The sequence below is a fragment of the Halichoerus grypus genome, chromosome 2, assembly GCF_964656455.1.
Source record: "Halichoerus grypus chromosome 2, mHalGry1.hap1.1, whole genome shotgun sequence".
NCBI lineage: Eukaryota > Metazoa > Chordata > Mammalia > Carnivora > Phocidae > Halichoerus > Halichoerus grypus.
The window spans coordinates 154,258,237-154,269,440 of record NC_135713.1 but is presented as its reverse complement, the minus strand read 5'-3'; the positions used below and the strand labels follow the sequence as shown (position 1 = coordinate 154,269,440).

The 11,204-nt window shown below is 45.3% G+C and overlaps 1 protein-coding gene across 1 annotated transcript in view; it reads left to right on the top strand.

The window, feature by feature from the left end:
• Positions 1-5,917: 5,917 nt before the first annotated feature.
• Positions 5,918-11,204, top strand: part of LOC118540778 (myosin-13) — a 48,525-nt gene continuing 43,238 nt past the window's right edge. Inside the window, 5 exon segments of the mRNA XM_078066358.1 lie at positions 5,918-6,121; positions 7,833-7,976; positions 8,062-8,218; positions 10,062-10,089; positions 10,177-10,288. Of these exon segments, the coding sequence (XP_077922484.1) occupies positions 5,918-6,121; positions 7,833-7,976; positions 8,062-8,218; positions 10,062-10,089; positions 10,177-10,288 (645 nt within the window).

Here is an 11,204-nt window from a genome sequence, read left to right as displayed (position 1 = left end):
GCTTTGCTTGACGGTGAGCAGTGAGTCAGCACCTGGGTCAAGAGAGGTGAACCACAGGCTGCTGGAGGGCGGCATGTGGTTTGGATGTCACACTTTGGGAGATTAACAGCAGTGGGGTCACCATGACAGTAAAAGAGGTTCAGAAGCACATCACGGAAGACGCAGATGAAGATACGGCTGGGGTTGTGTAACATGGAGAAGATAAAGTGAAGGAGAACACAGAGCAGACATCACACGGGTACAGGGTCGTCCTGCGGGAAGATGGTTTGAACTCCTTCTGCTGTTAGCGAGAGCAGGAATGAGGATCGATTGTCCTGAGGTTACAGGAAGACAGATTTTAGTCTAATGCAAGAAGAATCTTCAGCCTGTGAAAACTGCCCAAAAGGAAAAGAGCTGTCTGTCCCTGAAGGTGTTCAAGTAGGCAGGATAACGCCTTAGCGGGAATATTGCTGACATGAATCGTGCCTCATCCAGGTAGTAAAATTAGGAGATACTGGGTTCTGACGATGGACTCTGAAAACAGACTGAGGGTTCTAGAGGGGAGGGGGGTGGGAGGATGGGTTAGCCTGGTGATGGGTATTGAGGAGGGCACGTTCTCCATGGAGCACTGGGTGTTACGCACAAACAATGAATCATGGAACACTATATCTAAAACTAATGATGTAATGTATGGGGATTAACATAACAATAAAAAAAATTTAAAAAAAAAAAAAAAAAAAAAAGGAGATACTGGGTTCTGAGTCCTGGTTAGAGTAGTGGCCAAAAGGAGAAAAATCTGCACCTCCAAACTGGTTGAGACTTGAAACCCACACGAAAGTCTTGTTTCTCGGAGATGCCTAAAAACTGAGTTTGACCAAGAGCTGTTATAGTTTCCCCCCAACTTTAGGCTTTAGTCTTATGCTACCATCACACATTTTGTGATATCCATTTAACACCAGTACTGTTAATTCACCTAACATTTTCATTGATTCCTTTTTTCCCTTAGATTTGTTTTTGTGTTTTTTTCTTTTTTAAGTAGGCTCCCCGCCCAGCATGGAGCCCAACGCAGGGCTTGAACTTAGGACCCTGAGATCAAGACCTGAGTTGAGATCAAGAGTCAGATGCTCAATGGACTGAGCCACCCAGGCGCCCCTCCTTAGATTTGTTTTTTTTTTTAAGATTTTATTTATTTATTTATGCGAGAGAGAGAATGAGAGAGAGAGAGAGAGAGCACAAGAGGGGGGAGGGTCAGAGGGAGAAGCGGACTCCCCGCTAAGCAGGGAGCCCGATGCAGGACTCGATCCCGGGACTCCAGGTTCATGACCTGAGCCGAAGGCAGTCGCCCAACCAACTGAGCCACCCAGGCGCCCCTTAGATTTGTTTTTTAAAGTCACCCCACCCTGTATGCTTGCTATGAAAATGTGGACCATCAGCTGAGATATTTGTTAGGTATTCAGAATTTCAACCCCACCCCAGATCTGCTGAATCAGAACACACATTTCAGCAAGACGCCTAGTTGGATTCGCATGCACACTAAAGTGTGAGAAACACTGCCTTATATCACCGGCATAAACAGATATAACACATATTACCCTACTTGATCAATTTTAATTTTCTTCTCATTTTTCACAAAATATTATCTCTGAACTTGAAGAGCATCTTACAATCAATGAAAGGAGTACTGTCATAAGACACATTTTTTTCTTTGTTTCTGAAACTCAAAATAATTTCTCTTACGATTGATGACAATTCGATTTTGATAAAATAATAGATTTAATGAGCACATCATTATTAAAATTAAGGAATATTTGCCTAAAGTCATTTTGTATATGACCAACGGGACCATGCCGTGGCTTTGGGAAGCAAGATAATGATTTAAGCTAGTGATTCCCAAACATCACTGGTTTTGAGGCCCTTGGGAAAAATTCAGATTCTCCAGTCCCAGCCACAGAGATTCTGTTGCAGATGATTTGGATGTGGATCATTTTCCAACATTTTGGGCACCATGCTTAATGCTAAGTCATGCTGAATCATGTATGGGTCATAAACCTGCAACCTGACAAGATCCCCTCATAGTGCAACCATTCTCAAGAGTGGCCCATGGATCTTTGGAGATCCCTAAGAACTTTGCTAGAGAAACATGAGATCAAAACAATTTTCACAATAATACCTAGACACCATTTGCCTTTTTTCACTGTGTTAACCTAATGATGCAAAGCAAAGGCGGATAAAACTTCTGATGCTTTATTACAAATCAAGGCATGGCACCAAACTGGACTAATAGTCATTGTCATTGTTATATGCTAGCCCTGGGAAAAAAAGCTTTATTTTATTTAAAAATTTTTACTTAAAAATTACTTAAAATTTCCAGCAGCAAAAATTATTACTTTTAGTATAATTCAATTCTTGCATACATGTATTAATAATACTCTCTGAAATGGGAAGTCTGCATAAGGCACTCCAGCTACATACCAGAGTTTGATGGTTGTCTCGAGGAAATGCACATGTACATTTGTCTGAGTTGCAATATGAACTAGCCGCTTTATTCATGCAGCACCATTATTACTTGAAAGAACTTCTAGTGTGCTTATCATTTCAAGGAAAACAACTGACAGCCTTTGTTACTAATGATATATTTGAGCTTTCAAGCAAGAATTAGAACTTTGGAAAACATGCATCTGCTACCACTAACTTGACCACTTCCTAATACTTAAAGAGTTTTCTAATGAAATCAGTTGAGATGTTAATGATTGTGATTGTTTTATATTCTATGATGAAATGCGTCAACATTCAGAAGTTCTGTATAACTCCATGAACCAATATTTTCCAAATGACTAATGTAGGATATTCATACTTGGGGAAAGATCCATTCAAAGTTGAAATATAGACCAATGGATTATAATGTAACGGAGTACAAAATATTCATGGATACAGTTGCAGATTTTATTCCACATTGCAACTAGCCTTTAAGAAATGACCACTTGTCAAGTTCTGGGATAATATCTAAGAGGATTATTCAAAATTATTTGAAAAGACAACAAAGGGGCACACCTGGCTGGCTCAGTCAGTGGAACGTACAACTCTTGATCTCAGGGTCATGAGTTCGAGCCCCATGTTGGGTACAGAGATTACGTAAATAAATAAATAAATACATACATACATACATATATAAATGTTTAAAAAGAAAAAGAAAAGGCAATGAAAATACTCTTTCCTTTTCCAAATTACATAACTGCATAAGGGCAGATTGTATTTACTTTAACCAAAAAAAAACAAAAACAAAAACAAAAAGCCTTATGGCAACAGACTGAATACAGAAGCAGAAATGAAAATCCGGTCTTTTATTCAGTAGGCATTAAAGAAAGTTCTAAAGGGGAGCCTGGGTGGCTCAGTCGGTTAAGGGTCTGCCTTCAGCTCAGGTCATGATCCCAGGGTCCTGTGATTGAACTCCGCATTGGGCTCCCTGCTCAGCGGAGAGCCTGCTTCTCCCTGCTCCCACCCCACCCCACCCCACCCTCATGCTCTCTCTCTCAAATAAATAAATAAAATCTTTTTAAAAAATGAAGAAGAAAGAAAGTCATAAAAATGAAAAACAATGCTACTCTTCCCACTAATTTATTTTCATTTTGGAAAATAGTCATTTTCATAAAAATACGTTATTTATGTTAACATGCAATGTAATTTCTAGTATGATAAATATCAGTAGATATGACCAACATAAGCCAAAGCTTGCTGGGTTCTCAATTATTTTTGAGAGTGTGAAGGGATTCTGAGAACACAAGATTGGAGAACCACCGCTATCGTAAAGCCCACTTAAGCCACAACCCTGGGGACCACTGTTAGGGAAGGGGAAAGCTATGTGTATGAATTCTTTGTTTTAAGATTTTATTTATTTATTTGAGAGAGAGAGAGCACAATTGGGAGGGAGGAGCAGGCTCGCCGCCGAGCAGGGAGCTGGACACGGGGCTCAATCCCAGGACCGCGGGATCCTGACCTGAGCCGAAGACAGACACTTAAGCAACTGAGCCACCCAGGCACCCCTGCATGAATTTGTCTTGATCCACTAGCCAGGAACAGATAAAGTCTGAACCAGCACAATGGCCACAGGCCAGGGGCCCTCTTTCTGGGACCGCTACTGACTTCCAGTCTCCTTCTGTGAAAATCTAACCACCATGGTTCAGCAGAGCCCGTGGCCAAAGTAAAACTACGATGTAAATTAGCCAAATAAGGTCCAGAGGGAAGCAGATGCTTTTCTTTCTGAAGGAATAAAACCCCACAGCAGCGCAGGAAGGAATAATAAAACAAGTTACCAAATGAAGAGTGATTTCATAATGGGGGAGCTGGGGGAGGCTGGCTTCCAAGAGAGAACCATAAAATGTTCAATTCTCCTACTTCTAATAGGAAACGTAAAAATCCTCATTTAAAAAATATGAACTTTTCTGAAGAGAGCTATGGGGATACGTGTGTGTGACTTCACTCTATAATCAGTTACAGGAGAATGAGTGGGAAGGGAAAGGGGAAGAATAGGGAAGGGAAGCGACGTGGGGAAAAGTGGAGGAGTCCAGGGGTCAGAATCCAGAGGGAGCTGGACAACCAGATGCAAATGCAGAAAAGGAATCTGAGAACCGCACCACCCGTAGGGGACTTAGAAATGAGCTCGACTTGCTACTTCATTTTTAAGTGGAAATACACAGCAGCCCAGAGAAGCTAAGTGGTTTGACCGAGTTCAGCACTGGGACTTTAAAGCCAGATTTTCTGGCTTCCAAGCAGGGAAAAACAGAGAAGGGCCCAAGAAAAGGGGGATGGTTTGGGGAGGGAGTTATAGAGAGGATGGGTGGGAGGGAACGGGAGAGAGAGAGAAGCAGAGGCAGAAAGGCACTTACACATACACACACACAAACACACACACACGCACCAGCCAGTGAATTATAAGGCAGATACTAATCTAATTAAGCACTGCTTGTCACACCCTGATATTGCTATACACAACTGAAGTTTGGAGACCACTGCACTTAGACCCGATACTTCTCAGTCTGCTATGTAATCCCCTGGAGATCTCATTAAAAATGCAGCTTCTGATTCTGTAATCTGGGGTGGGTCAGAGATTCTGCGTTTCTAACACACTCCTGGGTGGTACAATATTACCGATTCTAGGACCACCCTTGTAGGAAGGCTTTAGGCCAGCCTTTCTCAGATGTGGTCCCCGGACCAGCAGCATCAGCATCCCCTGGGAACTTGCTGGAAATGCAAATTCTCAGGCCCCATCCCAGACCTAAGAATCAAAACTCCAGGGTCAGGGGCTTGACCATCTGTGTTTTAACAAGCCCTCCAGGTAACTCTGGTGCACATTAATGTCTGGAATCACTGCATTTGGCCATAATGCCTCCCATCAGCTTGCTACCTAGAATGTGCTAAGCAAGCATGGCAAGACTTTACGTTCAAGTCATTACTATTCATTGGGCCGTCTGAGATTTCTACGAGGAATTATCAACATTCCAATAATTCTTTTCAGAAGCCCTTAAGATTTGGGGATGGCGCTGAGATCATGCGGCCCAAACATGATGTGTAATTAAGGAAGTGCTTCTCAAATCCCCCTTCATTGGGCTCACCTTTATTGGGCGCACTCTAATTGGTTCAGACTTCCTTCCATTCATGGGACTGAACAAATAGATATCCCCCCAAATCAGCACTCAGGGATGAAAACAACCCCTCAAATGTTTTTGCTAGAGTACGGTCTCTCCTTTAGCTCACTCCCACTTGCCCAATCTAAGTCCCTACACCTGGTTCTGGCTTCCCCAGGACCTAAATTAATACCAGGAGCTTTTGATCCGGCCCCCTGTCCGCATGGAAATAACAGGGTGGGGCCCTTCCCATTCAGGAGTCACTGCAAACTCCAGACTCAACCATCTCCCTGGTCTTCCCAGCGCCCCCTGCAGTCATGAGCTCTGATGCAGAAATGGCCATTTTTGGAGAAGCAGCTCCCTACCTGCGGAAGCCAGAGAAGGAGAGAAGAGAGGCACAAAACTGCCCATTTGATTCTAAGAAAGCCTGCTTTGCAGTGGATGATAAGGAAATGTACGTGAAAGGTATAATCCAGAGCAGGGAAAATGACAAAGTCACAGTCAAGACCCTGGATGACCGGGTAAGTGTTGATCTCCGATGTTCTCGATCACTTGCCTTTGGAGCAGGATATTAGAAATCGCATGCTGGTCCATAGGAATCTGAAGGTAGAACATAATGCATACACTTACCTCTTCCATAGTGAAGTAACAGGTGAAAGCTCCTATTGCAAACACCTTCACTCCTGCTTCTTTCACTTTTCCAGAACTTGGGCTTTGAGAGTTTTTGTGACGTTTGCTTTGGAGAAAGGGGAAGTTGAGGGTGGCAGAGGTTGGACAGTTTAAGGGAGAGATTGGTGCTGATCACGGCTGGGTGGGCCTGGCAAATATCCCTCCCTGGGCTGTGGAGTGACTTCCAGAGGAAACACTGGAGGCGATGCCTAGCTTAATGTCGAGAATTATAGTGCATCGTTCAATCCAATATTTACTGGACACCTACCACATCTAGCATCTGTCCCTTTGCAAATGAAAGCAAATCTCAGCACCTCAAGATGTGCCTGGCAGGTATGACTCTCAGTTCACAAACTCAGGCATACGAGGCAGATCTTTCTTTTATTTCTTGTTTGTTTGTTTGTTTATTGAACTTAACCTCTCATTTCAGCCTCTTTTCACTGGGAGGGAAATAAATTTTCCTCAGTCATTCTTGGGGTCCCCTCCTATGGTTGTGCCTCATTTTCAGGACCTTATACCATACCACACTGAGGATCTCACCACCACCACCCCACCCCACCCCGAACTATCTGCTAAGAAACAAGTCCTAGTCTTTGAAGCTTCAGGATGCACAGACTTTTCCATCTCCCCTGTGCTACTTTGGGTGTCTCTAGTGTAGGGCAGTGGGGCAAAAGAGTCTCCTTTCCTCAAGAGATTTGCATGTACCAACAAATCCCCTTCCTTTTGTCTTTCCACTAAAACCCTCAAAGCTTCTCTAAGTCCTTAGGCTTTGGGAAAACAGAAGCCAGAAATCTTTATAGGCTCTTTCTCTTTTCTGCCCTATTTTCTACCTCTCCTGAGTAATGGAGTGCAGAGCCAGCATGCTCGAGTGGGGGAGTCCGGAGGGGGCAAACCCAGAGGAGGGAAATGAAGTAATAGTCTCAGAAATATTGTTCAGCCATGGGCCATGCTGCAAGTTCAAATGTTGTAACTATTAGAACAGAGCTGTAAGGAATTATGGAAGCCTTGAAAAGATGGGGAGACAGGAAATGGGTCACGGAAGAGATGTGGCTTGAGCTGAACTTGGAGGGTTTCTGAACATAATTTCAATGAAGATAGTCCAGACAAAGGAACCCACGTGAGCAGAAGTATTGAGGTGGAAACACACAGAATACATTGGAGTATTCCTTTCCAACCTTCCAACCTTGGTTTCATTGAGGCACTCAAAGCAAATGGGATAAGCAGAGGCAAACTGCCGTGGGGCCTGGGCCATCCTGAGTCCGACCGGGACCCTGAGGGCGAAAGGGCTCTGTTGCTGTGCACACTGGTAACTCATCCTTGGCACATACGATGGCACACTTAAGGGGGGGGGCATGAGACCAGAACTGGCTATGCAGTTTGACCAGAATTGGGTTAATCAAGGACAGTTATTTGTGGATCATCTCTGGGAATGACCCATGAAGCTATTCATGCTAATGGGGTGATTTACCTGCCATCTCTCACTACTTCTACCACACCAAGTAGAGCAGGGTTCACAGAATTGGCTCTCCTTCTCCATCATGTGCTTTTCTTCTCAATCCCTAGACACTCACTCTCAACAGTGACCAGGTGTTCCCCATGAACCCTCCCAAATTTGACAAGATCGAGGACATGGCCATGATGACCCATCTGCACGAGCCTGGAGTGCTGTACAACCTCAAAGAGCGTTACGCAGCCTGGATGATCTACGTGAGCGCCCTTCAGCATCTCCCTATTCCATCCATCTCTCTGAGTAAAGACAAGATCCACATGTCACATTTTCTGGTTTTCTCAGACCTACTCGGGCCTCTTCTGCGTCACCGTGAACCCCTACAAGTGGCTGCCGGTGTACAACCCCGAGGTGGTGGCCGCCTACCGAGGCAAGAAGCGCCAGGAGGCCCTGCCCCACATCTTCTCCATCTCCGACAACGCCTATCAGTTCATGCTGACAGGTGAGCAATTTCTTCAATCCCTATTTTTCAAAAATAGTTTTTAGTTAATTATGCAAGCCGTTTAACTGGACAGGTTCTTAGCTAAGGCTAAAGGCTTGAATACAAGCCTTTCAGAGGGACTCGATCATCTGAATGGGGCGATGGTCAGGGTGACCTTCAGAGACTCTGATGATTTCATGATGAAGAGCCAGAGGTGCATATCTCCCATTAGCAGCCACGGTGCATAGGCCAGTGCTCACGACTGGAGCCCCACTGTGCACCTGCTTATTTGGGGGAATGCAGAATCCAGGGAGATGCCCTGCCCCCACCTCCAAAGAACCCCTCCACACACACGGACATGACCATGCTTAGAAGAAGAGAGATTAGATTAATAGCCACTAGGGTGCAAAATTGGAGAACCAGGCATAGCAATGTCCCTGCACAGTCTTCTTTCCTAGACTCGGGTTCTTCTTTCTCTTCCCTAAATTCCCAGAATGGCACAGGACATAGACACGTGGTAATACTGCCATGTCACTATGTTTCGAGTCACTTTTGTCTGTCCCACTTGCACCTGACTTGGTCTGGTGCAGACTCAGGAGGCAGAAGCAAGCCTGTGAGATCTGAAGACACTGAGAGTCATCTACTAAACCTCCGGTTGCCCAAACCTCAGGCCTTCCTCTCTCACACTCAAGCCTAGCCATTCCTGCACACTTAATATTTGTCTTCAAATTGACCGAAGGTGCATTGGTTTTCAAGGGAAGATCGATAGCACTATTTGTAGGAGTTTCCTAGGGCTGCCGTATCAGAGTACCACAAGACGGGTGGCTTACACAGCAAAAATTATTGTCTCCAAGACTGGAGGCGGAAAGTCCGAGGTTGGGGTGTCAGCGGGGTCCTTTCCTCCCCAGGGCTGAGAGGCAGAATCCATTCCCTGCCTCTCTCACAGTTTCTTGGTGGTTTGGTGGCCGTCTTGGGGGTTCCTTGGTAGAAGTGCCCCCCTGCTTACACAATCACCTATAGGTGGCATTCTCCCTGTGTGCATCTGTCTCCAAATCTCTCCTTTTGATAAGGATGCCAATCGTATTGGATTAGGGGCCCCCCCACTCCAGTATGACTTCATCTTTTTTTCCGTAAGATTTTATTTATTTATTTTTGAGAGAGAGAGAGAGAGAGAGAGCGAAAGAGAGGGCCTGAGCAGGGGCGGAGGGGAGAAGAAGCAGGCTCCCCACTGAGCTGGGAGCACGATGCGGGGCTCAATCCCAGGATCCTGGGATCATGACCTGAGCTGAAGGCAGACACTTCACCGACTGAGCCACCCAGGCACCCCCAATGTGACTTCATCTTCAAATAACATCTACAATGACCCAGTTTCCAAATAAGGTCATATTCTGAGGTCCTGGGGGTGAGAACCTCAACAGATGAATTTGGGTAGAGGGGGCTACAACTCAACTCATAAATGATTGTAAGTGGAAAACCATGATCACCTTCCACAAGTATAGAGTAAAGGTAAAAGAAAAACCCAAGGACAACCAATCGGTCTCCATGGATTCTAATTAGAAACTGCACCTTCCCACAAGCCCCGAGTCTGAGACTTGCTCTCTTCGTTAAAAAAGGAGATGAGAAATTGCTGGTCAGCAGTTGAAGATCTATGAACAAGAATCACTTTCCGCTGTGGGATTCACTGTTCACTTGGCATGCGGAAAATCTACACTAATTGTCTCGAGGAAGATTAGCCACGCCCAAGTCCTCACACTGCTAGTTCACAGCAAAGCCATCCACTCCAATCACCCCCGATGCTGCCCTATTTTTATATTCCATGTCTTTGCGGTTCCTTTATTTTGTTTTCTCCCCTCTGCCTCTCTAGATCGAGACAATCAGTCCATCCTCATCACGTGAGTAACCTGAATTTGCACCACGATGACTTGGAAGCCAGAGCCGTCGCTTCCACTCCTTTATCTTACTTGCTTTTAAATCGACAGCGGAGAATCCGGGGCGGGGAAGACGGTGAACACCAAGCGTGTCATCCAGTACTTTGCGACAATTGCGGTCACTGGGGACAAAAAGAAGGAGCTGCAGCCAGGCAAGATGAAGGTGAGGAGCTCCCTGCATCTAGAGGTTTGCTGGAGTAAGGACAGCTTAAAGACGGGGTGAGCACCGAGTGGATGCAGGGCTCAGTGCTCCCCAGAGATGCACCGGGCGGGGTCTGGTCCCACGGGTGCTTGTGGGGCAAGGCTGGGGGTGGTGCCACCTGGTGGACGCAAGAGGTAGCACCGGCTCCATCCTCAACAAGCCGAGGGACGGTGAGCAGCAACCTGCGTGCTCGCCTGGAGAAAGGATGCTTTGGCAGGGGGGGTCTCTCAGACAAGAGCGCACATCAGGATCACTAGGACAGCTTGTTAACAACTGATTGTTAGGCCCTGGGCCCAGAATTTCTGATTGAAATTCCTAACTCCCATGCACAGTCCTGCTACTTTGCATTTCTATCATGTTCCCACTGTTAAGGCAATGGGTCCAGGGATCACAATTTGAGAACCACTGGGCAGGACAATAGTTTGAAAATGGCTCTGGAAGCAGAAGGATAAGCAGTCGTGGGGGGCGGAGGGAGTAAAAATTCTGCTTTCTATAAGCAGACTTTTTTTTTTTTTTTTTTAGATTTTATTTATTTATCTGAGAGAGAGAAAGGGCAAGCATGAGTTGGGAGCAGAGGGAGAGGGAGAAGCAGACTCCCCACTGAGTAGGGAGCCTGATGCGGAACTCAATCTCAGGACCCTGGGATGATGACCTGAACCGAAGGCAGACACTTCACCGACTGAGCCACCCAGGTGCCCCTATAAGCAGACTTCTGAGCAAAAATTCTCATGACATATTTTATGCAACTTAAAAATTTTTTTTGAGAACCACTATTTCTATTGTATGATTCCTTGGGTGACTTTCTTTGCTCAATTCTATTTATACTTCTGAACCCAAATGTCTAATAGATACGTCATGATGCATGCTGTAGCAGAGG